The sequence below is a fragment of the Anolis carolinensis genome, unplaced genomic scaffold (genome assembly GCF_035594765.1).
Source record: "Anolis carolinensis isolate JA03-04 unplaced genomic scaffold, rAnoCar3.1.pri scaffold_7, whole genome shotgun sequence".
Lineage (NCBI taxonomy): Eukaryota > Metazoa > Chordata > Lepidosauria > Squamata > Dactyloidae > Anolis > Anolis carolinensis.
In genome coordinates this window covers 27,196,367-27,224,131 of record NW_026943818.1, presented here as the reverse complement: position 1 = coordinate 27,224,131, position 27,765 = coordinate 27,196,367, and the positions used below count along the sequence as shown (strand labels likewise).

Here is a 27,765-nt window from a genome sequence, read left to right as displayed (position 1 = left end):
TCGGAGAAGAAACAACCGAGGTAAGAGCGACGTGCAAACAACACATAAATTAAAGAGTTCCTGGAACTGTCCAGAGGCAGGACGAATATGCCAAAACCAAGGGGAAGCCGGACAGAGAAGGCGTTCTTGCGGCTCCAGGACGTGGGAGCAAGAGTCCCGGGATGCCGGAGCTGAGGGCCACCTCCCTCCCCACGGGAGAAGCCGCCCACCCGGGGGGCCAAGGCCGCAGAGGGTCCAAAGCCGTAAGCCTGCGTGAATGAATCGTTCGGATGAGGGGGGGCACAACCATTGTTGGGTGGCTGTGATCATATCTGATAATTTTTTTTATCATACTACAAGTCGCTTCTGGTGTGAGAGAATGGGCTGTCTACAGAGACGTTGCCCAGGTGTGTTAGCTGGGAGGCTTCTCTCATGTCCCCACAAGCTAGAGCTGACAGACAGGAGCTCACCACATCTCCCAGATTCTAACTGGCAGCCTTTAGGTCAGCAATCCAACCTTCAGGTCATGTTCATATCTGATTGTTTTATCATTTGAGAACATACTACCAGTATGAGTCGCTTCTGGTGTAGGAGAATGGGCTGTCTACAGAGACGTTGCCCAGGTGTGTTAGCTGGGAGGCTTCTCCCATGTCCCCACAAGCTAGAGCTGATAGACGGGAGCTCACCCCATCTCACGGATTCTAACTGGCAGCCTTCAGGTCAGCAACCCAACCTTCAGGTCATGTCCATATCTGATTGTTTTATCACTTGAAAACATACTACGCGTCACTTCTGGTGTGAGAGAATGGGCTGTCTACAGAGACGTTGCCCAGGTGTGTTAGCTGGGAGGCTTCTCTCATGTCCCCACAAGCTAGAGCTGATAGACGGGAGCTCATCCCATCTCAAAGATTCTAACCGGCAACCTTCAGGTCAGCAGTTTTAACCCATTATGCCACCGCGACTCATATCTGATGAAAACAGGCAAAGTGGGAAGTTGGACACAGGCATCTATGGGTGTAGATATGAACGTAGGAAAGGCTCCCTGGGAACATTGACTGGATGTGTTAGCTGGGAGGCTTCTCCCATGTCCCCACAAGCTAGAGCTGACAGACAGGAGCTCACCCCATCTCAAGGATTCTAACGGGCAGCCTTCAGGTCAGCAACCCAACCTTCAGGTCATGTCCATATCTGATTGTTTTATCACTTGAAAATATACGAGTCACTTCTGGTGTAAGCGAATGGGCTGTCTACAGAGACGTTGCCCAGGTGTGTTTGCTGGGAGGCTTCTCCCATGTCCCCACAAGCTAGAGCTGATAGACGGGAGCTTACCCCATCTCACGAATTCTAACTGGCAGTCTTCAGGTCAGCAATCCAACCTTCAGGTCATGTCCATATCTGATTGTTTTATCACTTGAAAATATACGAGTCACTTCTGGTGTGAGAGAATGGGCTGTCTACAGAGACGTTGCCCAGGTGTGTTAGCTGGGAGGCTTCTATCATGTCCCCACAAGCTAGAGCTGATAGACGGGAGCTCACCACATCTCACGAATTCTAACCGGCAGCCTTCAGGTCAGCAACCCAACCTTCAGGTCATGTTCATATCCAATTGTTTTATCATTTGAGAACATACTACGAGTCGCTTCTGGTGTAGGAGAATGGGCTGTCTACAGAGACGTTGCCCAGGTGTGTTAGCTTCTCTCATGTCCCCACAAGCTAGAGCTGATAGACGGGAGCTCACCACAGGCTCACCACAGAGGTATTGCATGAAATGGGATAGCAGCCATTGACCCTCTTGCACCGTTGTTGCCTTGGCAGATTTCTCCCATTACAGGTGTTTTGGCCTACAACTCCCAGAAATCTCAGCCAGTTTACTAGTTGTTAGGATTTCTGGAAGGCCAAAAACATCTGAGGACTCACAGGTTGAGAACCACAGCAAACGGGAAAGCTACTTCAGGAGCATCTGGAGTTCCTATTTGAGGGACGTCATCTCTAATTTAGTTCCTATGCAATGCTATATGTAGTTTGGTGAGGCATCACCCTTCTTCAGCAACCCCCAGGAAGATGGAAGTGGATTCATCCCACTGTATAGATGCATCCCAAGCTTTTATTTTCCATCGCCGAAAGCTTTGGTGTTCTAACACTATTGTTTTTATTGCGCCATCTCGTCTTTAGGATTCCGATAGAAAGTACAAAACAATCGCGTTGGACTGTGCAGGTGGCCTTCTTGATGGACAAGGGGCCTACAAGCCAAAGTAGCAGCGAGTGTGTTTTACTACAGATTTATTTTGTGACCTTTGCTTTGTAGATTGAGACTGGTTGAAAACGATACTCTAAGCATTGCACGAGGTCTAACTTTGTGCTGTGTTTATTACAAGCAGTCACCACGTTACGAACAAGAAAGGTTGTGTAGTTACATCGTTAAGTGTGTTAATACGTTGAATTTGTTTGTAACTCCTTCCGCTCGCCATTTGCCCATTTCAGAGCAATGTAGAGATCTTTTGGTCCTTGCCAATGACACGCAACACACTGTATGTGATTCATCCTCTGGCTCTGCGTGCGACAGGTCATATCCGCCATGTTGCTTTCCATCACATCTCCAAAACATACAAGGCGCGCGTTCCAAGCAGGTTGGCACAGATGAAGCCAACTTCCCATAGAGACTGTTTGTGCTGCCTGTCAAACAATTGCCTCTCTACGTTGGCTCATTGAACGAGCCGGGAAGGAAGCATGTCAACTGTGATGACAGGCGCTGTTGAGAGAGTGGCATCCAAGAGAACAGAAGCTGTGGGACAAAAAGACTTTTAAGCAGGATAACGTTTGAGAAAAAAAAGAGAGAAAAGGACAACCCACCTGGGCTTTATCCCGATCTCCTTTAGCTGGTCTTGGTAGCTGAACGTAGACAAAGATGGTTTTCTGGCAGCCAGAGAGACCGAGGGTATAAAGAGAGTGAGGCCTTTGAGCTGAAGGCCAGGGGTCCCTTTGACAATCTTTAGGCATGGGCAGGCTTGGGTCCTCCAGGTGTTTTGGACTTCAACTCCCACAATTTGTAACAGCCTATCTACTCTGTCCTATCCCTCAGAGAGCCTTTTACTCTGTCCTATCTCACAGAGAGAGCCGTCTTTCCTCTCATAGAGAGCCTTTTACTCTGTCCTATTCCTCAGAGCCTTTTACTCTGTCCTATCTCACAGAGAGCCTTTTACTCTGTCTTTTCCTCTTGGAGAGAGCCCTTTACTCTGTCTTTCCTCTCATAGAGAGCCTTTTACTCTTTCTTATTCCCGAGAGAGAGCCTTTTACTCTGTCCTATCCCTCAGAGCCTTTTACTCTGTCTTACTCTTAGAGAGCTTTTTACTTTGTCTTTTCCCTCAGAGAAACTTTTTACTGTCTTTTCCCTCAGAGAGAGACCTCTTCCTTCTGCCTTCACTTCTCCTTGGAGACCCCTTCCTTCACTCTTTTCCCCTCAAAGAGAGCCTTTTTCCCTCGAAAGAGAGAGCCCTCTCTTCTGGGACCCCCTTTCCCCTCAGAGACCCCTCTATTCTGCCTTTCTTTCCCTCAGAGAGAGAAAGACCCCCTTCCTTCTGCCTTCATTTCTCTCCACAGAGAGACCCCTTCCCTCTGCCTTCTCCTCAGAGAGAGCCCTTTCTCCTCCCTTTCCCACTCAGAGAACCTTTTACTCTGTCTTTTCCCTCAAAAAGAGAAAGAGCCCTTCCTTCTGCCCTCAGTTCTCCTCAGAAAGACCCTTCTATTCCGCCATTTTCCCTCAGAGAAAGTGACTTTCCTTCTGCCTTCCCTTTTCCCCAGCGAGATAGATTCCTATACTCTGCCTTTCTCCCTCAGAGAGAAAAAAAGACCCCTTCATTTTGCCTTCCCTTCTCCCCAGATTCCTCCAGGCTGGCTTTTCCTCCTCAAAGAAAGTCCTTCTGCCCTCAGTTCTCTTCAGAGGGGCCTTTGCTCTGCCATTTTCCTTCGGAGAGAAAGACCCTTTCCTTCTGCCTTCTCTTCCTCAGAGACCCTTTTATTCTGCCATTTTCCCTCAGAGAAAGGCCCTTCTTCCTGTCTTCACTTTTCCTCAGAGACCCTTCTATTCCCCCATTTTCCCTCAGATAGAGAGAGAAAGACCCCTTGCTTCTCCTCTCAGTTCTCCTCAGAGGGGCCTTTGCTCTGCCATTTTCCCTCGGAGAGAAAGACCTTTTCCTTCTGCCTTCTCTTCCGCAGAGAGACCCTCTATTCTGCCATTTTCCCTCAGATAGAAAGATCCTTTCTTTCTCCCCTTAAAGAGACCCTTCCTTCTGCCCTCAATTCTCCTCAGAGACCCCTCTATTCTGCCATTTTCCCTCAGAGAGAAAGACCCTTTCCTTCTGCCTTCTCCTCAGAGAGACCCTTCTATTCCGCCATTTCACCTCGGAGAGAAAGACCTTTTCCTTCTGCCTTCTCTTCCGCAGAGAGACCCTTCTATTCCGCCATTTCCCCTCAGATAGAAAGATCCTTTCTTTCTCCCCTTAGAGAGACCCTTCCTTCTGCCCTCAATTCTCCTCAGAGAGACCCTTCTATTCCGCCATTTTCCCTCAGAGAGAGAGAAAGATCCCTTCTTTCTCCCCTCAGAGAGACCCCTATATTCTGCCTTTCTTTCCCTCAGAAAGACCCTTTCCTTCTGTACTCAGTTCTCCTCAGAGAGACCCTTCTATTCTGCCATTTTCCCTCAGATAGAGAAAAAAGACCCCTTCTTTCTCCCCTCAGAGAGACCCCTCTATTCTGCCATTTTCCTTCGGAGAGAAAGACCCTTTCCTTCTGCCTTCAGTTCTCCTCAGAGAGACCCTTCTATTCCGCCATTTTCCCTCAGATAGAGAGAAAGACCCCTTCTTTCTCCCCTCAGAGAGACCCCTCTATTCTGCCATTTTCCTTCAGAGAGAAAGACCCTTTACTTCTGCCTTCTCTTCCTTAGAGAGACCCTTCTATTCCGCCATTTTCCCTCAGAGAAAGACCCTTCTTCCTGCCCTCAATTCTCCTTAGAAAGACCCCTCTATTCTGCCATTTTCCCTCAGAGAAAGACCCCTTCCTTCTGCCCTCAATTCTCCTCAGAGACCCATCTATTCCACCATTTTCCCTCAGAGAAAGGCCCTTCTTCCTGCCCTCAAGTCTCCTCAGAGACCCCTCTATTCTGCCATTTTCCCTCAGAGAGAGAGAAAGATCCCTTCTTTCTCCCCTCAGAGAGACCCCTCTATTCCGCCATTTTCCCTCAGAGAGAAAGACCCTTTACTTCTGCCCTCAATTCTCCTCAGAGAGACCCTTCTATTCTGCCATTTCCCCTCAGAGAAAGACCTTTTTCCTGCCCTCAGTTCTCCTCAGAGAGGCCTTTGCTCTGACATTTTCCCCTCAGAAAGAAACTTTTACTCGGCCATTTTCCCTCAGAGAATAGAACCCTTTCCTTCTGCCTTCACTTCTCCTCAGAGAGACCCTTCTATTCTGCCATTTCCCCTCAGAGAAAGGCCCTTCTTCCCGCCCTCAGTTCTCCTCAGAGAGACCCCTCGATTCTGCCATTTCCCCTCAAATGGGCCTTTTCCCGCCCAAATGGGGGCGTGGCCTGGGGCGGAGCTTCCCTCCCTTCGCCTCCCCGCCTCAACCGCGCATGCGCGTCCCGGGCCCTGCCCGCCTGGCCCCGCCCTTCTCGTCCCGACCGAAAAGAGGACTGAGAGAAGAAGAAGGAAGGAGGAAGGAGAGAGAGAGAGAGAGAGAGAGAGAGAGGAGAAGGTAGGCCACGGCTGCCTCTGAGCATGGGCAGAGCGGGACGGGACGGGACGGGCTCTTTGGGGCCTGGACACTCCACCTGGGACACTCCACCTTCACCCCCACGCCCTGCCAATCCTATATATATATATGCATCCATATAGGCATTTCAGTAGTATGGGATTTTCTCTGTTTTGACTCAGGCCCCTTCTATAATAATGATAATAATACTAATACTAATAATAATAATAATAATATCATGATATAATAATATAATATGTTATATCATAATAATAAAACTACTACTACTAATAATATCATGATATAATAATATAATATGTTATATAATAATTATAATAATATTATAATAATAAAACAACAACAACAATAATACAAACTTTATGTCTATTCCACCCAGCTCCCCAAAGGGACTCAAGATTATATATTTTATAATAATAATAATAATAATAATAATAATAATAATACAAACTTTATGTCTATTCCACCCTATCTCCCCAAAGGGACTCAAGATTATATATTTAATAATAATAATAATAATAATACAAACTTTATGTCTATTCCACCCTATCTCCCCAAAGGGACTCATGATTATGTATTTTATAATGATAATGATAATAATAATAATAATAATACAATAATACAAACTTTATTTCTGTTCCACCCTATCTCCCCGAAGGGACTCATGATAATATATTTTATAATAATAATAATAATAACAATAATACAATAATATAAACTTTATTTCTATTCCACTCTATCTCCCCGAAGGGACTCATTATTATATATTCTTATATTATATATATATTATTATAATGATATAATAATATGATATAATAATAATAATACAATAATAATAAAACTATCTCCCCGAAGGGACTCATGATTATATATTATTATATTATATATTATTATTATAATGATATAATAATATGATATAATAATAATATAATTATATACTGTAATATTAATAATATTACAATAATAAAACTATGATAATAATAATAAAACTTCATTTCTGTTTTGCCCTATCTCCCCAAAAGGATTCATTATTATATATTATTATATTAGTATATAAAAATATATAATAAATTGATATAATAATATTATAATATAATAATACTGAATAATAATATATATAGTATATAATATCATAGTAATATAATAATACAGTATAACAATATAATATTATAATATAACAATATCATAATAACACAATGACAATATTATAATAATATAATAATACCATATAATAAGTAAGCGCTCGCTGTTAGCCCCAGCTTCTGCCAACCTAACAGTTCGAAAACATGCAAATGTGAGTAGATCAATAGGTACTACTCTGGCGGGAAGGTGACGGCGCTCCATACAGTCATGCCAATGACCTTGGAGGAGTCTGCGGACAACGCCGGCTCTTTGGCTAAACATGCCCAGCTCTTTAAGCCGCTCCTCATAGGTCTTGTTCTCCAGACCTTTGATCCTTTCATTTAATTAATTAAGAAAGACGTTGAACAGAACATCTTTATTAACAGTAATGATAATAAACAAAAGAGCACCAGCCACTACGTAAAATATTATAGCTGGCCTTCTGTCTCCCTCTATGGATTCAACTAGTAATCATAATCGTAATGATCATAATATTAAGCGCTGGCCACTGTGTAAAAATATTATAGTTGTCCTCCGGTCTCCACGGATTCTCCCTCCATGGATTCAACCAGTAATAAATAATAATAATAATAATAATAATAATAATAATAATAATAATAAACGAGGATCTAAAGATCAAACTGCAAAGACTCCGACACAAGCCAGTAAAGGTGGTCCCAGTGGTAATACTACTACTACTACTAATAATAATAAGCACCAGCCACTATATAGAAATATTACAGCTGTCTCCTTGTCTCCATCGATTCTCCATCCATGGATGATGATGATAATAATAATAATAATAATAATAATAATAATAATAATAATAATATGCGAGGATCTAAAGATCGAACTGCAAAGACTCTGGCACAAGTCAGTAAAGGTGGTCCCAGTGGTAATACTACTAATAATAATAATAATAATAAGCACCAGCCACTATATAGAAATATTACAGCTGTCTCCTTGTCTCCATCGATGTCCATCCATGGATGATGATGATAATAATAATAATAATAATAATAATAATAATAATAATAATATGCGAGGATCTAAAGATCGAACTGCAAAGACTCTGGCACAAGTCAGTAAAGGTGGTCCCAGTGGTAATACTACTACTAATAATAATAATAAGCACCGGCCACTATATAAAAATATTACAGGTGTCCCCTTGTCTCCATGGATTCAACGAATAATAATAATAATAATAATAATAATAATAATAATAATAATAATAATAATATGCGAGGATCTAAAGATCGAGCTGCAAAGACTCTGGCACAAGCCAATCAAGGTGGACCCAGTGGTGATCGGCACACTGGGTTCACCCAAATTGACCTCAAACGAATTTGTGGCACTTTATCTATGTTTCTGAGTTCGCAATCTTATAATGTGCACTTTGCTAATCTATCATTGCAACCTTACTGTTTTTAATTCTATGTTTTTAGAAAGTATGTTTCATTTTTCTGGTCAATGTTTAACTATTATAACTGGTGCATGTTATTGTTTATTGATGTATTGTACATGGTTATTGCTTTTGGATCTGATATTTCTGTGAGCCGCCCCAAGTCCCCTTTGGGGGAGATGGTGGCGGGTTACAAATAAACTTATTATTATTATTATTATTATTATTATTATTATTATTATTATTATTATTACAGAGCAAACAAGATAGACATGCTGCATTTCGTATCACAAAATCACAAGTCAAACACTTCCCAAGTGTCTAGGACTGTGTGATGTATTTTCGGATGATGCGCGTAGATCCCAGTAGGGTGGCCTTTTGCAGTTGGCAGATCATGATTTTGTCAATGTCTATTGTTTCCAAATGCCGGATGAGATCTTTTGGCACGGCACCCAATGTGCCGATCACCACCGGGACCACCTGCACTGGTTTCTGCCAGTCTTTGCAGTTCAATCTTGAGGTCCTGATAGTGGCTAAGTTTTTCCTGTTGTTTTTCGTCCATGCGACTGTCACCTGGGATGGCAGCATCAATGATCCAAACCTTTTTCTTTTCCACAACTGTGATGTCTGGTGTGTTGTGTTCCAGAACTTTTTCAGTCTGGATTTGGAAGTCCCACAGTATCTTTGCGTGCTCATTTTCCAAGACTTTTGCAGGTTTGTGATCCCACCAGTTCTTTACTGCTGGGAGGTGGTACTTGAGGCATAAGTTCCAACGGATCATTTGGGCCACATAGTTGTGCCTCTGTTTGTAGTCTGTCTGTGCAATTTTCTTACAGCAGCTGAGGATATGATCCATGGTTTCGTCGGTTTCCTTGCACAGTCTGCATTTTGGGTCATCAGCTGATTTTTCGATCTTGGCCTTATATTATTATTATTATTTGTCCTGATGGCTTGCTCCTGGGCTGCAAGGATCAGGCCTTCTGTCTCCTTCTTCAGGGTCCCATTTGTGAGCCAGAGCCAGGTCTTCTCCTTATCAGCTTTTCCTTCAATTTTGTCAAGGAACTTTCCATGCAATGTTTTGTTGTGCCAGCTGTCAGCTCTAGTTTGTAGTGCGGTTTTCTTGTACTGATTCTTTGTCTGCTGTGCTTTGAGGAGTTTCTGATTTTTGACTTCAATCAAAGCAGGTTCTTCACTTTGCTTTACATATTCTGCCAGGGCATGTTCTTCTTCTTTGACGGCTTGTTTTACTTGTAAGAGTCCTTTGCCACCTGATCTTCTAGGCAGATATAGCGGGTCAATATCACTGCGAGGGTGATGAATGGTCATGAGTTTTCTTGTTTTTCTTTCCAAATTGTCCAGTTCCGCCTGTGTCCAGTTTATGATGCCAGCAGTATATCTTATGACAGGTATGGCCCAGGTGTTTATGGCCTTGATGGTGTTGCCTCCATTGAGCTTGGTTTTGAGAATTTTTCTGACCCTTTGTGTGTATTCTTTACTGACCACAGTCTTCACATGTTCATGCTTGATGTTGTCCAGCTGTAATATGCCCAGATATTTATAGGCCTCTGGTTGATGACACTTTATTGTTTGGCCATTAGGCATATTTATGCCCTCACTTTCGATGATTTTTCCTTTCTTCAATGCCGCTGTCGAACATTTGTCCAAGCCAAACTCCATGCTGATATCAGTGCTAAAAATTCGGACAGTGTTGGTCAGAGACTGGATTTCAGTTTCGGTTTTCCCATACAGCTTCAGGTCATCCATGTACATCAGATGCGAAATTTTGTGAGATTTTTTAGATGTTTGATAGCCGAGATTTGTTTTTTGTAAGATTGTTGACAGAGGGATCATGGCAATAATGCTGCTTATTATTATTATTATTAATAATAATAAGCAGCACCGGCCACTATGTAAAAAATATTACGGCTGGCCCTCCGTATCCGCGGACTCGCCATCCATGGATTCAACGGCCCTTTGAAGGTCACCATAATAAGACGGATTGAAATGGTATAGAAGAAGAAGAAGGAGGAATTTCCGAGGCGGGCCTTTCCCTTCCCTGGCATGGTCCCCCCCCCCCCCCCTCATTTCAGTATGGAAAGTTGGATGGAACTCACAAAAGGGAGGGAAGGAGGGCCGGCCTTGCATTCCGCTCATTCCAGGCGCTTGACTCAAGGGGACTTGCCAGCGAGGAAGCCACGGGGCTGGGCAGAAGGGCGGCTGGGCAGCCCCTCTTCGGTGGTGGCCCTGGAGCCTTTATTATTATTGTTATTACCCCGGGCACACTGGAGTCCCTCTGGGCCGCTCGCTCGCTCTTCCTGGAAGCCGAACAAACAAGGCCCGGCCCCTCCTGGGATCTGGTTGTCAACCAAGGCATCTGCAGGGACTTCCCTAAAGGTTACGCTTGAACTTCCTGAACTTAAGAAGAGACTTTGGAACAGAGGCTGCGTGGCCATCTGTCGGGGGTGTTTTTGTTGTTTTTCCTGCATAAAGGCAGATTGGGGTGGGACTAGATGGCCCATTGGGTCTCTTCCAACTCTCTTATTCTATTGCATTATTATTATTGACACAAAGACATAGTATGACACAGCAAACGAGATCTATATGCTGGATTTCGTATCACAAAATCACAGGTTGAACATTTCCCAAGTGTTTAGGACTGTGTGATGTATTATTATTATTATTATTATTATTATTATTATTATTATTGACACAAAGACATAGTATGGCACAGCAAATGAGAGATATATGCTGGATTTCATATCACAAAATCGCAAGTCAAACACTTCCCAAGTGTTTAGGACTGTGTGATGTATTATTATTATTATTATTATTATTATTATTGACACAAAGACATAGTATGGCACAGCAAATGAGAGATATATGCTGGATTTCGTATCACAAAATCACAGGTTGAACACTTCCCAAGTGTTTAGGACTGTGTGATTATTATTATTATTATTATTATTATTGCCAGGTATGCATTGGATTAGAACCCCCCTTAGGTTCCCTTCCAAATTATTATTATTATTATTATTATTATTATTATTATTATTATTATTATTATTATTTCTGCCAGGTATGCGTTAGATTAGAAGACCCCTTAAAATCCCTTCCTTATTATTATTATTATTATTATTATTATTATTATTATTATTATTATTATTATTGCCAGGTATGCATTAGATTAGAAGACCCCTTAGGTTCCCTTCCTATTATTATTATTATTATTATTATTATTATTATTATTATTGAAACAAAGACACAGCAAACGAGATATATATGCTGGGTTCCGTATCACAAAATCACAAGTCAAACACTTCCCAAGTGTTTCGGACTGTGTGATGAATTATTGTTATTGTTGTTGTTGTTATTATTATTATTATTATTGCCAGGTATGCATTAGATTAGAAGACCCCTTAAGATCCCTTCTAAATTATTATTATTATTATTATTATTATTATTATTATTATTATTATTATTATTATATTATGACACAGCAAACAAGATAGATATGCTGGATTTCGTATCACAAAATCACAAGTCGAACACTTCCCAAGTGTCTAGGACTGTGTGATGTATTTTCGGATGATGCGTGCAGATCCCAGTAGGGTGGCCTTTTGCAGTTGGCAGATCGTGATTTTGTTGTTGTTATTATTATTATTATTATTATTATTATTATTATTATTATTATTATTATTGGCAGGTATGCCTTGGATTAGATGACCCTTATTTAGTAATTATTTTTGTTGTTATTGCCAGGTATGCATAGGATTAGATGATCCCTTGAGATCCCTTCCTATGATTGTTGTTGTTGTTGTTGTTATTATTATTATTGATCTATTTGCAATGGGGAGAAGTGTGTCTGTGTGCGGCCCCAGCTTCCCTTCCCTTTGGCCCGGCTTCCCACTCTTGCGTCCAGATCGGCCCTTATACAGTCATTTCCTTTCCTGGGGCGTTTCTCTCTTCCTCGGGATCCTGCCTGGGAATCGTCCAGAGGAAATCCTGCTTCCCTGCCAAAGCTTCGAAAGGACCCCGCGTATGTGTCAATGGCTGGGGTCCCCTCTTGTTTGGGAGCCTATAACAAATAACCGATGGGGCACCGTGGGTCACTGGGGCAGCCGAGCCCATTTCTGCCTCTGCCTTGGCGATGCCGTTCCAGCCAGGAACGCTTCCAGCAGCAGCCACAGGCATGGGACTGTTCACTTTTCCCATGAAAACAATTTTTTCTCCTTAAAAGGAAAGTGACAGCATAGTTGGTTGGTTGGGAGGGGAGGCATGAGGCGCTGCTGCTGCTGAGTCAGGCGGCCTCCTGGCCGGGCATTGTCTGGCTGCCAGGGCCTTTGGGTGTCTGTGCATCCGGATCGGCGTTTGATTCCTTGCATTTGAATTCAGCCATGGTCCATTAGGCCTGGTCACGGAACAGAGACAGCTTTGGTCTCCTTGGTGGATGACTCTGCTGAGAACTAGACAGGGGGAACGTGTCCTTCTTGGTTCTCTTGGACATCTCGGTGGCTTTTGATACCACCGACGGTATGGAGATAGCTTTGGTTGCCTTGGTGGATGATCTCAGCGGAGAACTAGATGGAGAATGAGTCCTTGTTGGTTCTCTTGGATATCTCGGTGGCTTTTGATACCACCGACGGTATGGAGATGGATTTGGTTGCCTTGGTGGATGACCTCTTGGATATCTCAAAAGCCACCGAGATGTCCAAGAGAACCAACAAGGACTGATTGTCTGTCTAGTTCTCCGCTGAGATCATCCACCAAGGCAACCAAAGCCATCTCCATACCGTCGGTGGTATCAAAAGCCACCGAGATGTCCAAGAGAACTAACAAGGACACTTTCCCCCTGTCTAGTTCTCTGCTGAGATCATCTAGACCGGGGGAACGTGTCCTTGTTGGTTCTCTTGGACATCTCGGTGGCTTTTGATACCACTGACGGTATGGAGATGGCTTTGGTCTCCTTGGTGGATGACCTCCGCTGAGAACTAGACAGGGGGAACGTGTTCTTGTTGGTTCTCTTGGACATCTCAATCACTTTTGATACCACCGACGGTATGGAGATGGCTTTGGTCTCCTTGGTGGATGACCTCCGCGGAGAACTAAACGGGGAATGAGTCCTTGTTGGTTCTTTTTGGACATCTCGGTGGCTTTTGATACCACCGACGGTATGGAGATGGCTTTGGTTGCCTTGGTGGATGATCTCAGCGGAGAACTAGACGGACAATGAATCCTTGTTGGTTCTCTTGGATATCTCAGTGGCTTTTGATACCACCGACAGTATGGAGATGGCTTTGGTTGCCTTGGTGGATGATCTCAGCGGAGAACTAGACAGGAGGAACATGTCATTGTTGGTTCTCTTGGACATCTCGGTGGCTTTTGATACTACCAATGGTATGGAGATTGCTTTGGTTGCCTTGGTGGATGACCTCCGTGGAGAACTAAACGGGGAATGAGTCCTTGTTGGTTCTCTTGGATATCCCGGTGGCTTTTGATACCACCGACAGTATGGAGATGGCTTTGGTTGCCTTGGTGGATGACCTCCGCGGAGAACTAGACAGGGGGAACATGTCCTTGTTGGTTCTCTTGGACATCTCGGTGGCTTTTGATACCACCGACGGTTTGGAAATGGCTTTGGTTGCCTTGGTGGATGGCCTCCGCAGAGAACTAGATGGGGAATGAGTTCTTGTTGGTTCTCTTGGATATCTCGGTGGCTTTCGATAACCATCGACCATGGTATCTTTATGGGATGGCTCTCCAGAATGGGTCTTGCCTTACTCTACTCCTTCCTGGAGTATCGTACCCAGTTGGGGAAGCTGGGGGATACCTGCTTGGACCAGTGCCTGGCTGCTGTGATGGACTGGATGAGGGCTAACAAGCTGAAGTTTGATCCAGGCAAGACAGAGGTCCTCCTGGTCAGTTGAGAGGTCGATTGGGGTATAGGGTGGCAACCTGTGCTCAATGGGGTCCCACTCCCCCTGAGGACAGAGGTCCATAGTCTGGTCCATTGAGTGTGTTTTCAGGCCTGGTCACGGTATGGAGACGGCTTTGGTTGCCTTGGTGGATGACCTCCGCAGAGAACTAGACGGGGGAGTATGTCCTTGTTGGTTCTTTTGGACATCTCAGTGGCTTTTGATAGCACTGACCATGGGATGCTTCTGGGATGGCTCTCTGGAATGAGTCTTGGGGGCATTGCTTTGCAATGGCTCCTCTCCTTCCTGTTGGTGAAGCTGGGGGACACCTGCTTGGACCCCTGGCCATTGTCCTGTGGTGTCCCTCAAGGTTCCATTCCATCTCCCATGCTTTTCAACATCTAGATGAAACCACTGGGTGAGGTCATCCAGAGTTTTGAAGTTCGGTACCATCTCTACGCAGATGACACTCAACTCCACCAAATTCCAAGGAAGCCCCCCGTATCCTGGACCACTGCCTGTCCACTGTGATGGACTAGATGAGGGCTAACAAGATGAAGCTTAATCCAGACAAGACAGAGGTCCTCCTGGTCAGTTGCGATGTCCAAGGTGGCAACCTAGATGGGGTCCCACTCCCCCTGAGGACACAGGTCCGCAGTCTGGAGGTCCTCCTGGACTGTGGGGACACCTGCTTGGACACCTGGCCATTGTCCTGTGGTGTCCTGTTGTTGCAGTTGTAGTTATTATTATTATTATTATTATTATTATTATTATTATTATTGTGGTGGGCACTCTTTCCCCCTCCCCTGCATTTAGTAAGCAAAGTAACTTGTGGCTGAGTTGACATCTCCCTCCAGCCATGTTGGGAATGTTTACACGTTTGCAAATTCTGCACAACATTTGCATCTTGACTTCACGGAGATGCCAAGTGGGGTATTTTTCAAGCCTTTGAAATACAAAAAGATAGGAAGGCGACATATGGACCTAAGGGACCGAGAGGGACACAGGTGCCTCTTCCCTTTCCCTCCCTCCCTCCTCTTTCTCTGGGGTTTTTTTGGGGGCGGAGATGTTCCTTCAGGTGAAGAGAGGCACCTGGGTCATTCCTTCTCTGGCACCTGCAAGGAAGGGCGGTGGCCGCTCAGTCCCCTTGCCATGCAGTCCTTGAGGATGGAGGGCTTGTGGGCCCAAATCCAGCAGAAAAGGGGTCTCATCCCCACAGGGTACCACCTACCCCACCACGAGGTGAGTTCCCCACACATAAACACGCATTGGCGCCCTCGGCAAAGCATGACAAGGAGTTTGGAGCACCTTTGGAAGCAGGGGTTGGGATAAGGGTTCTTCTAGTCTTGGGGCTGGTGGCCTAAGATGTCCTCTTGGGCAAAGATCTAGTCGTGGGGCTGGTGGCCCAAGATGTCCTCTTGGGCAAGGATCTAGTCATGGGGCTGGTGGCCCAAGATGTCCTCTTGGGCAAGGATCTAGTCATGGGGCTGGTGGCCCAATATGTCCTCTTGGGCAAGGATCTAGTCGTGGGGCTGGTGGCCCAAGATGTCCTCTTGGGCAAAGATCTAGCCATGGGGCTGGTGGCCTAAGATGTCCTCTTGGGCGAGGATCTAATTGTGGGGCTGGTGACCTAAGATGTCCTCTTGAGCAAGGATCTAGTCGTGGGGCTGGTGGCCCAAGATGTCCTCTTGGGCAAGGATCTAGTCATGGAGCTGGTGGCTTAAGATATCCTCTTGAGCAAGCATCTAGTTGTGGGGATGATGGTCTAAGATGTCCTCTTGGTCAAGGATCTAGCCATGGGGCTGGTGGCCTAAGATGTCCTCTTGGGCGAGGATCTAATCGTGGGGCTGGTGGACTAAGATATCCTCTTGGGCAAGGATCTAGTCATGGGGCTGGTGGCCCAAGATATCCTCTTGGGCAAGGATCTAGTCTTGGGGCTGGTGGCCTAAGATGTCCTCTTGGGCAAGGATCTAATCATGGAGCTGATGGCCCAAGATGTCCTCTTGGGCAAGGATCTAGCCATGGGGCTGGTGGCCTAAGATGTCCTCTTGGGCGAGGATCTAATTGTGGGGCTGGTGACCTAAGATGTCCTCTTGAGCAAGGATCTAGTCGTGGGGCTGGTGACCCAATATGTCCTCTTGGGCAAGGATCTAGTTGTGGAGCTGGTGGCCTAAGATATCTTCTTGGGCAAGGATCTATTCATGGGGCTGGTGGCTTAAGATGTCTTCTTGAGCAAAGATCTAGTTGTGGGGCTGGTGGCCTAAGATGTTGTCTTGGACAAGGATCTAGTCTTGGGGCTGGTGGCCTAAGATGTCCTCTTGGGCAAGGAAGCCCGACAAGTCCAGTGGAAGCTGTTCCGAGAAGCTCTGTGTCATTCCACAGAGGGGTCCCACTCCTCACTCCCATTGACCCCCATGTCCTTCCTCCCAGGCCGCGGTGGGCAGCGAGGGGGTCCGCCTGGAGATGGAGAGCGCCTTAACGGCCCGCGACCGGGTCGGGGTCCAGGACTTTGTCCTCTTGGAGAACTTCACCAGCGAAGCCGCCTTCATTGAGAACCTGCGCAAGCGCTTCAAGGAGAACCTCATCTACGTGAGTGCAGTCCTCTTAGGGCGGGGTGGGTGGGTGGGCTGGCATTGGCCCCCCATTCGACTCCCCCTCTTTCCTTCCCCCCTTAGACCTACATTGGCTCCGTCCTGGTCTCGGTCAACCCTTACAAGGAGCTGGAGATCTACAGCAAGCAGCACATGGACCGCTACCGAGGGGTCAGCTTCTATGAAGTCTCCCCTCACCTGTGAGTGTTTAATGCCCCCCCCCCCTGTGTGCAAAGCCGCACCCGGAGCCAAGGCATTGGAAAATGCGTGTCTGTCGGAGGGAGGGAGAAGAATGGAATTTTCCCTGCTCCGTTTGCCCAGCATTTCCCAGGTTGCTAAGGAACCAATCTTGGAAATACTTTTTTGTTTGCTCAGCTTGGAGAACGTCCTCCTCCTCCGTTTAGAGTGAAAAAACACACCACAGCTGGAGCTCAGGCCCTGGTCGCTGCAATGCACATCCTGCTCAAGGTTATAGTCCTCATCAAGGAACTAGATAGGCAGACTGATCCTTCTCAGGGACACGTCTCATTTGTATTTAAAGTTTCTGAGCACATGGCAGGCCCCTGAGTCCTCGGTTTTGTTCTCCTGTGAGCATGGAGAGAGATCAGTGGTTCCCTCTAGATCTCTAGATCAGTGGTGCCTCTAATTGTTGGGTTCACACTGAAGTTGAGGAAGCAAGAAGCCACAGTTGCTCCCTTGCTTCAGGTAAGCCTTGACTTAGATTGCACCAGAAAGCTGAGTGTGTGTTTGACTCCTGTGGTTAAAGGCTAGCTGCTCTGCTTGAGGCACCAGGAAAGCTATGCAAGTGTTTGTTTTGAAGGCCAGCATTTTAGTTTGTTTCCTGTTGTTGTTGGGGGTCTAAGGACATTTGACCAGTTAAGTGAGTGATTGCTCTCTTTTCTTTGAAGCCAGCAGTTGAGTAATTGTTTGGGATTTCCAACACCCAGAAATCCCAGCTGTTAGGAATTGTGGAAGCTGAAGTCCAAAGCACCCAGAGGATCAAAGATTGGGGACTACTGCTCCAGATAGATAGATAGATAGATAGATAGATAGATAGATAGATAGATAGGTCTCCTCCTCATTTGTATTTAAAGTTTCTGAGCACATGGCAGGCCCATGAGTCCTCGGTTTTGTTCTTCTCCTGTGAGCATGGATAGAGATAACATCTCTCTAGATCAGTGGTTCCCTCTAATTGTTTGGTTCACACTGAAGTTGAGGAAGCAAGAAGCCACAGTTGCTCCCTTGCTTCAGGTAAGCCTTGACTTAGATTGCACCAGAAAGTTGAGTGTGTGCTTGACTCCTGTAGTTAAAGGCTAGCTGCTCTGCTGGGGGCACCAGGAAAGCTGTGCGAGTGTTTGTTTTGAAGGCGAGGCTACGTACGTTAGCCAGCATTTGAGTGACAGTTTGTTTCCTGTTGTTGTTGGGGGTCTAAGGGCATTTGACCAGTTAAGTGAGTGATTGCTCTTTGGTCTTTGAAGCCAGCAGTTGAGTAATTGTTTGGGACTCAACACCCAGAAATCCCAGCTGTTAGGAATTGTGGGAGCTGAAGTCCAAAGCACCCAGAGGATCAAGGATTGGGGCTACTGCTCCAGATAGATAGATAGGTCTCCTCCTCCACCCGTCCCCAAATTTGCCCCCTTCTCCCCCTCTGCTCCAGCTACGCCATTGCCGACAACGCCTACCGCTCCCTGCGCACCGAGAGAAAGGACCAGTGTGTCTTGATCTCTGGGGAGAGTGGGGCCGGCAAGACGGAGGCCACCAAGAAGGTGCTGCAGTACTACGCCGTCACCTGTCCAGCCAGCGAGCAGGTGGAGACCATCAAGGACCGTCTCCTGCAGTCGAACCCAGTCCTGGAGGTGAGCGCATCCGGAGGGAGCGTGCCTTGCCCTCGCTGCCCCACGGATCCTCACGCCTCCCCCCTCTGCCCTTTCCCCAGGCCTTCGGGAACGCCAAGACCCTGCGGAACGACAACTCCAGCCGCTTTGGGAAGTATATGGATGTCCAGTTTGATTACAAGGTGGGTCTGAGGACAAGCAGGATGGGGGTCATCCCCAGTGGAGAAGCGGAAGTGTTAGGTCTCTAGGAGGGTGAGGGGGGCGTTCCTCATCTTCTTCTTCCTAGATGACATGGGTCCCCACTTGTTCCATCCTGCTTCTCTGGACCCTCCCCCCCTCGGACCCCTACTCTACCCTCCTGACCTTCTGTGTTCTTTTTGGGGGACGGCCAGGGAGCTCCCATCGGGGGCCACATCTTGAACTACCTGCTGGAGAAGTCACGGGTGGTGCACCAGAACCACGGTGAGAGGAACTTCCACATCTTCTACCAGTTGCTGGAGGGCGGCCAGGATGACCTGCTCCGGCGGCTGGGCCTGGAGAGGAGCCCCCAGCAGTACCACTTCCTGGTCAAGGTAAAGCTGGGAGCGGACACGGCTAGGGCTCTCCCTCCTGAGTCTCCCAACCAGGGTCATGTTCCTCCTTCCTTCCTGTCGCTTGCAGGGCCAGTGCGCCAAGGTGAGCTCCATCAACGACAAGAGCGACTGGAAGGTGGTGCGCAAGGCCCTCTCGGTCATTAACTTCACCGATAACGAAGTGGAGGTGAGGAGCGGGACCTCGGGAACCTTGGGTTGCTGCTGCTGCTGACTCTGGACTAACGCTCCGCCCTTCCCTTCCTTCTTCCCCGGAGTAGGACCTGCTGAGTATCGTGGCCAGCGTCCTGCACCTGGGGAATGTCCAGTTCGCGGCCGACGAACAGGGCGGCGCACAGGTGACCACAGAAAGCCAGATCAAGTACTTAGCACGGGTGAGTGAGCGTCCAGAGCGGGCGTCCAGAGAGAATAATCTGCCATTAGGACAACGGGTGCACCATGCTTTAGGGCAGTGATTCCCAAAGTGGGAGCTACCGCCCCCTGGTGATCCAGTGATCCAGGGGGGCGGTGATGGCCATAGGTACATTTGGGGGCAGGGCCTCTTCCCAAGTGCCGGAGACAGGGCTGAGCCCCTGAGGTGCCTGTTAGGACACAGGGGGCGGAGCTAGAGGAGTGGGCGTGGCTGGGTGGGCTGAAAATCTATATCTTTCCTGAGGCGCTTGTTGGGACACAGAAGGCGCAGCTAGGGAAGGGGGTGGGGCCTCCTTCCAAGAGCGTGAGACAGGGCTGAGCCTCTATACCTCTCCTGAGAGGCCTTTTAGGACTAAAGGGCGGGGCTAGGAGTGGGGGCGGGGCCTCTTCCCAAGAGCACGAAACAGGGCTGAGCCTCTATATCTCTCCTGAGAGGCCTTTTAGGACTAAAGGGCGGGGCTAGGAGTGGGGGCGGGGCCTCTTCCCAAGAGCACGAAACAGGGCTGAGCCTCTATATCTCTCCTGAGAGGCCTTTTAGGACTAAAGGGCGGGGCTAGGAGTGGGGGCGGGGCCTCTTCCCAAGAGCACGAAACAGGGCTGAGCCTCTATATCTCTCCTGAGAGGCCTTTTAGGACTAAAGGGCGGGGCTAGGAGTGGGGGCGGGGCCTCCTTCCAAGAGCCTGAGACAGGGCTGAGCCTCTATACGTCTCCTGAGAGGCCTTTTTGGTCTAAAGGGTGGGGCGGGGCTTCTTCCCAAGAGCACGAGACAGGGCTGAGCCTCTGTATACCTCCCCGAGACGCTTGTTAGAACACAGGGGCATAGAGGTTCACAGGGGTATAGAGGTTCAGCCCCGTCAGGCACTTGGGAAGAGGCCCCGCCCCCTCCTTTAGCCCTGCCCCAGGGATAGAAGCTCAGCCCTGCCTCAGAGCTCACAATTCCGCCCATCGCAGTCCTGGCCGCCCATTTGTGACCCCGCCCACCTCCACCTCCCAGCCCTGCATCTTGGGCTAGGGGAGAAGGAGAAGGAGCCACGCCCACCCCTCTAAGCCACGCCCCCCTTTCCAGGGGGCGCTGAATAATATTTTTTCTGGAAAGGGGGCGGTAGGCCAAATAAGTTTGGGAACCACTGCTTTAGGGTGACGGCCTTCTCTCCTGCAGCTCCTGGGGGTGGAGAGCGCTCTGCTTCGGGAAGCTCTGACCCACAAGAAGATCATTGCGAAGGGAGAAGAGGTGAGGGCCAAGGGGGCACAGGGGAGGGGCTCCATGCCAGGCAAATGGGCAACTGACTGACCAACGTACTGACTACTTTCGGCCCTTCAGCTGGTCAGCCCCTTGAACCTGGAGCAGGCGGCCTACGCGCGCGACGCCTTGGCCAAGGCCATCTATGGCCGGACCTTCTCTTGGCTGGTGAACAAGATCAACCGGTCCCTGGAGTACAAGGTCAGTCGTCAGCCTGGCCTTGGAAGGAGGGAGGGAGGGAGGGAGGGAGGCAGGAATGGCCTGGGGGTCAAGGGTCTTGGGCTCAGTTTTGTTGAAGTGGGAATGATTGTATATAGAGTTGTTTAAATGTAATTGAGTCATGGTTGTGCAATGTGTGCTGGAGATTGCATCATACACTGTGTGCTGCTTACTATGCCAGTGTGTGAAGGGTTAAACTTGGATTGCATCAGACAGCAGAGGATGAGATAAATAGCCCTCTACTTCCTATCTTTTTCCTTCTATCCCTTCCCGTGTGTGCCTGCGTGAGAGCTGTGTATCGTCTTGTGAGATTTCCGTTCGTAAGTAAACTTTCGATAGACAACTGAAGACTGCAGCTTCGTTATTTACCCAGAGCATCCTCGTCAGCGACTTCTGCTGTGTGTGTGCCTAGAAAGCCGCCCTGACAAGTTTGCCTCCCTTTTGGCAGGAAACGGAGCTCCTGGGGTGGAGGAGCAGCTGCTCCGTTCTGGGGCTGCTGGACATCTACGGCTTCGAGGTCTTCCAGCACAACAGGTGCGTCGCTCAGGTGGCCCAGCACCACCCCAGAGTTCAGTAGGTCTATCTAAAAGTCCAAGTCCAGAGACCCAGAATCCACAGCAGTACTTCAAACATCTATATATATAAAAGAGTGATGGCATCAGGGCAGCGGACAAAACAACAGGCCCCCCCAACCTCGAAATTTGACAACACAACCCATCATTCACAGCTCTAGGTTGATACAACAAAAAGAAAAGAAAAAGTCCTAATTACAGGAGAGGAATAATAGTTTTTATCCAATTGCTGCCAGTTAGAAGGCTAAGCTCTGCCCACTTGGTCTCCTAGCAACCCACTCAGCCCAGGGGGCAGGCAGAGTTAGGCCTCACTTAGGCCTCTTCCACACTGCCTATAAAATACAGATTATCAGATTTTAACTGGATTATATGGCAGTGTAGACTCAAGGCCCTTCCACACAGCTATATAACCCGTTTATAATCTTATATTATCTGCTTTGAACTGGATTATCTTCACTCCACAATGCCATATAATCCACTTCAGTGTGCATTTTATACAGTTGTGAAGAAGGGGCCTCATATAATCCAGTTCTAATCAGATAATTCCTCAATACTTTATTTCCCATACCACCATACTTTGCCACAGCAACGCGTGGCCGGGCACAGCTAGTAATAATAATAATAATAAGATCAGAGTGAAATAATAAATGTAATAATAATAATAGAGTAAACATAAATGTAATAGCAACAATAATAGAGAAAAATAATAAATGTAATAATACCAATAATAATAGCGAAAAACAATAAATGTACCATATATTCTCGAGTATAAGCTGACCCAAATATAAGCAAAGCAGGGCCCTCACCCGAGTATAAGCCGTGGGGGCTTTTTCAGTCTTAAAAATAGGACAGAAAAACTAGGCTTATACTCGACTATATACAGTAATTTAAGTAGCCATGAGATCATGCCTGGGATTCTCTCAGAGCGTCTGATTAGTCTATCTTTCACTCCCTCCGTTCTCAGGCCTAATCCAACTCCTCAGGAAAACTCCCATTCAGCCAAAGGCCATTTCCCAGGAGACTTGAGACTTTCAAGAGGTGACCTCCCTTAAAAAAAAATCCCTCATTACATGGGGCTGACTTTCCTGTTGTTTCGTCCGCAGCTTTGAGCAGTTCTGTATCAACTACTGCAATGAGAAGCTGCAGCAGCTCTTCATCGAGCTGACCCTGAAGTCGGAGCAGGAGGAATACGAGGCAGAAGGCGTCGCGGTGAGAGCGGGAAGAAGGCCCGTTTCCGAGCCCTGGGGTCCCTTTTCCCCTCCTCCTCTGACCCTTGTCCTCTTCCTCTCAGTGGGAGACCGTCCCGTACTTCAACAACAAGATCATCTGCGACTTGGTAGAAGAGAAGTTCAAGGGCATCATCGCCATTTTGGTAAGGAAGGACGGAAAGCGGCGTGCGAGGCAGACCCCTAAGGAAGCTCCCGTGACACGTAAAAAGGAAAGTATGGTATATAACAGGGGTCCTCAAACTTTCTCAGTGGAGGGTTCACAGTACCTCAGACTGTTGGGGGGCCGGATTGTGATGAAATAGTCCAAAATTAGGATTGTTGTCGTTGTGTGCCTTCAAGTTATTTCAGACTTAGGTCAACCCTAAGTCTAAAGTTTAAGACAGCGGCCAGGTCAATGACCTTGGAAGGCTGCATCTGGCCCATGGGCCTTAGTTTGGGGACCCCTGATCTAAACAATCTCATAAGACTGTACGTAAGCAAAGAGACCTCCAAAGACCATCTAGATGGTCTCATCAGGCCATTAGAAGACCATAGATAAGGAAAGGGACCTCAAAGACCATCTAGACGATCTCATAAGACCATAGGTAAGCAAAGAGGCCTCCAAAGACCATCAAGATGGTCTCATAAGACCATAGGTAAGGAAAGGGACCCTCAAAGGCCATCTAGATGATCTCATAAGACCATAGGTAAGGAAAGTGACCTCCAAAGGCCATCTAGATGATCTCATAAGACCATAGGTAAGCAAAGAGGCCTCCAAAGACCATCAAGATGGTCTCATAAGACCATAGGTAAGGAAAGGGACCCTCAAAGGCCATCTAGATGGTTTCATAAGACCATAGGTAAGGAAAGTGACCTCCAAAGGCCATCTAGATGGTCTCATAAGACCATAGGTAAGGAAAGTGACCTCCAAAGGCCATCTAGATGGTCTCATAAGACCATAGGTAAGGAAAGTGACCTCCAAAGGCCATCTAGATGGTCTCATAAGACCATAGGTAAGGAAAGTGACCTCCAAAGGCCATCTAGATGGTTTCATAAGACCATAGGTAAGGAAAGTGACCTCCAAAGGCCATCTAGATGGTCTCATAAGACCATAGGTAAGGAAAGTGACCTCCAAAGGCCATCTAGATGGTCTCATAAGACCATAGGTAAGGAAAGTGACCTCCAAAGGCCATCTAGATGGTTTCATAAGACCATAGGTAAGGAAAGTGACCTCCAAAGGCCATCTAGATGGTCTCATAAGACCATAGGTAAGGAAAGTGACCTCCAAAGGCCATCAAGATGGTCTCATAAGACCATAGGTAAGGAAAGGGACCCTCAAAGGCCATCTAGATGGTCTCATAAGACCATAGGTAAGCAAAGAGGCCTCCAAAGACCATCTAGATGGTCTCATAAGACCATAGGTAAGGAAAGTGACCTCCAAAGGCCATCTAGATGGTCTCATAAGACCATACGTAAGGAAAGTGACCTCCAAAGGCCATCTAGATGGTTTCATAAGACCATAGGTAAGGAAAGGGCCCCTCAAAGGCCATCTAGATGGTCTCATAAGACCATAGGTAAGGAAAGAGGCCTCCAAAGACCATCTAGATGGTTTCATAAGACCATAGGTAAGGAAAGGGACCCTCAAAGGCCATCTAGATGATCTCATCAGGCCATCAGAAGACCATAGGTAAGGAAAGGGACCCCCAAAGGCCATCTAGATGGTCTCATAAGACCATTGAAAAGGAAAGGGATCCTCAAAGACCATCTAGATGGTCTCATAGGACCATAGGTAAGGAAAGTGACCTCCAAAAGCCAACTAGTTTTGTTGTTTTGCTCGGTGGAGTGATGCCATTCTTGTATAACAAGTGCCACTAAAAGTTGTTTATATAGAAGATCATATTACATTACTAACATAGTACTTGCATATTATATACCATACTTTCCTTTTTACGTTTCACTGTACATTATAGAGATCTGTGTGTTTAGTCCCTAAGGAAGCCCCCACAGGGACCGCTAAGGCCCTTGCCGTGCGCCACCGCCTTCCTCTCTCCCGCAGGACGAGGAGTGCTTGCGGCCCGGAGACGCCACGGATGCCACGTTCCTGGAGAAGCTGGAGGAGACCATCAAGAGCCACCCGCACTTCCTGACGTGAGCCTGCATCCGGAGGGGAGGAAGGGGCAGGGTCTCCCGTGGGGCTTGGCCTGGGAACGTCCACCTCTGACCTCTGTGGTGGCCTCTCTATAGGCACAAGCTGGCCGACGCCAAGACCCGGAAGTCCTTGGGCCGGGAGGAGTTCCGCCTGCTGCACTACGCGGGAGAGGTCACCTACAGCGTGGCAGGTAGGCCTTGCGCCTCAACGGGGCCTCCTGGGTGGCCACGCTGTTTCCCCGACCCCCCTTTTGACCCCCTTGTTTTGCTTCCTGACCAGGTTTCCTGGACAAGAATAATGACCTCCTCTTCCGGAACCTGAAAGAGGTGAGCAGTCTCCGTCCCCGAGGTTTAATACCGTATATACTCGAGTATAAGCCGACCCGAATATAAGCCGAGGCACCTAATTTTACCACAAAAAACTGGGGAGACTTATTGACTCGAGTATAAGCCAAGGGTGAGAAATGCAGCAGCTATGGGTCAATTTCAAAATAAAAATAGATACCAATAAAATTTCCTTAATCGAGGCATCACTAGGTTAAATGTTTTTGGATATTTACTATATTTCAAAGAAAAACAGTAAACTAATTCTATAAGTGGAAAAGCAACAATTCTATATACAGTAGAGTCCCACTTATCCAACATAAACGGGCCGGCAGAATGTTGGATAAGCGAGTATGTTGGATAATAAGGTGAGATTAAGGAAAAGCCTATTAAACATCAAATTACATTATGATTTTACAAATTAAGCACCAAAACATCATGCTATACAACAAATTTGACAGAAAAAGTAGTTCAATACCCAGTAATGCTATGTAGTAATTACTGTATTTACGAATTTAGTACCAAAATATCATGATGTATTGAAAACTTTGACTACAAAAATGCGTTGGATAATCTAGAACGTTGGATAAGCGAGCGTAGAGTGAGACTCTACTGTATATAAAAGGAGAATGGCATTGCTTCACCGGGCAAAACAACCAAACTAAAGGCCCCCCAACCTAGAAAATTGCCAACACAACCCCTCATCCACATCTCTATGTTCTTACAAACAAACTACACATCCCTAACCTCCATGGGGCCAAAAAAACCCCAAAAACTGGAATGCACCCCTTTGTGACCCACCTTAATTGACACTAAACAGCCTTGCAGCTTCAAAGCCAGGCTGCCTCCTAGGCCACAGCAAAAAAACAAAAAAAAAACACCACTTCAGTGTGAATTTTAAACCATTGTGTAGAAGGGGCCTCATATAATCCTGTTCCAGGCAAATCTTATAACATTATCAATATAATGTATAATAATTACTGTGCTTTAATAACAATACACAACAATATAAGCTCTAAAAGCACGACACTAAATAAACAACAACACTCAGAACACAGTGGAATTCCACACAGGAAACAACCAGGCCCAGCTAACACCTCCCAACAAAGGATTTCCTCAGGCAGGAAGCAGCCAGGCTTGGAAGCTACAAGACCATTCAATGCTAAACAACTTCAATAATCACACCCAGCTAACACGTCCCAGTAAAGGATTCTTCCACGTACTAACCAGTCAGACCTTGAAGCTGCAGGCCTATTCAATGCTAATCAAGGAGATCCATGGCAACACCTGCCTCAACCAGACAACAGTTCTTTCTACCACATTGCACGTTATTCCACACATATATCAACCCCTTTGTGGCCCACCTTCATTAACACTGAACAGCCTTGCAGCTTCAAAGCCAGGCTTTGGAAACCACGAGGCGCCTCCATCTCATTCAACCTGGCCTAGCAAGGATACCCTATATAAAAAACAGCCAGGCTTTGAAGCAGCGAGGCTATTCACTGCAATTCCAATTGGCCACAGCAATGTGTGGCAGGGCACAGCTAGTAACTTTATAATAATCTTCATCATCAACAACAACAGCTTCATTTGTCCCCTGCCCCATCTCTCTCCCCCAGGAAACTCAGGCCAGCTTTCAACATAGTAACAGGCAAACATTCAATGCCTACATAAACAATGCAGAGCTAGTTATAGATCTATCACTATATATACTAATTTCACATGTGTATTTCCCCCGAAACCTTTGCAAATCCTCTCTCTACGTGCATTTTCCTCCTGCAATATTTGCAAGCCCTATTTATCAATGTTTATATCTATCTAGACATCTGTGTCTAGATAGATATTTCCCTCTGCACTTGCAAACATGTGAGGGTAAAATTCATATCTAAAATTAATGTATACATATAGGAACAGATATACAGGTACATCGAAATCTCTAGTTATCTATATTTACATAGGGTTTGCAAAGACCTGTAAACATATGAGGGGAAAATTCATATATTAATGTATTTGTAGGGGGAACATCTATATAAATATTTAGAAGCTTTGGGACATGCATTTGCCCAAGGAAGAAATGCCAGCAAAAACAACTTTCAAAGCCCATGGAAAATCCCCTTTAAACTCACCGGACTCACCAAACAAGTTACGGCCCATTTCCTTTCCTCCCCTCACAACTGCAAGGCCTGGCTGCTCAACAAAGAATCCCCCCCCCTCAGACAGGGAAGCAGCCAGGCTTTCAAGCTGCAAGGCCATTCCGTACTCATCACTCTCTCATCTCAGAACAGAAAATAAAGAACACAAAGGAATCTGAAAACAAAGGAATTCCATCCAGGAAACAATCAGGGCCGCCTAACACATCCCAACAAAGGATTCCCTCCCCCCTCAGACAGGGAAGCAGCCAGGCTTCGAAGCTGCAAGGCCATTCCGTACTCATCACTCTCTCATCTCAGAA

General features: G+C 46.7%; 1 protein-coding gene across 3 annotated transcripts in view; it reads left to right on the top strand.

Moving 5' to 3' along the window:
- myo1c (myosin IC) overlaps positions 1-27,765 on the top strand; it is a 47,948-nt gene continuing 20,183 nt past the window's right edge. The window contains exons 1-16 of one of the 3 annotated variants that reach the window (XM_062959719.1): positions 1-20; positions 16,606-16,764; positions 16,851-16,966; positions 18,424-18,622; positions 18,703-18,783; positions 18,994-19,173; positions 19,262-19,360; positions 19,452-19,565; positions 20,762-20,833; positions 20,924-21,043; positions 21,510-21,595; positions 22,737-22,842; positions 22,925-23,005; positions 24,898-24,989; positions 25,086-25,180; positions 25,270-25,316. In XM_062959719.1, coding sequence (XP_062815789.1) covers positions 16,639-16,764; positions 16,851-16,966; positions 18,424-18,622; positions 18,703-18,783; positions 18,994-19,173; positions 19,262-19,360; positions 19,452-19,565; positions 20,762-20,833; positions 20,924-21,043; positions 21,510-21,595; positions 22,737-22,842; positions 22,925-23,005; positions 24,898-24,989; positions 25,086-25,180; positions 25,270-25,316 — 1,614 coding nt within the window. In that variant the 5' untranslated portion in view covers positions 1-20; positions 16,606-16,638. Of the gene's footprint in view, positions 21-85; positions 243-5,596; positions 5,725-16,605; positions 16,765-16,850; positions 16,967-18,423; positions 18,623-18,702; positions 18,784-18,993; positions 19,174-19,261; positions 19,361-19,451; positions 19,566-20,761; positions 20,834-20,923; positions 21,044-21,509; positions 21,596-22,736; positions 22,843-22,924; positions 23,006-24,897; positions 24,990-25,085; positions 25,181-25,269; positions 25,317-27,765 lie in introns of those variants that run through there. The other 2 variants (XM_062959718.1, XM_062959717.1) reach the window with 2 other exon arrangements.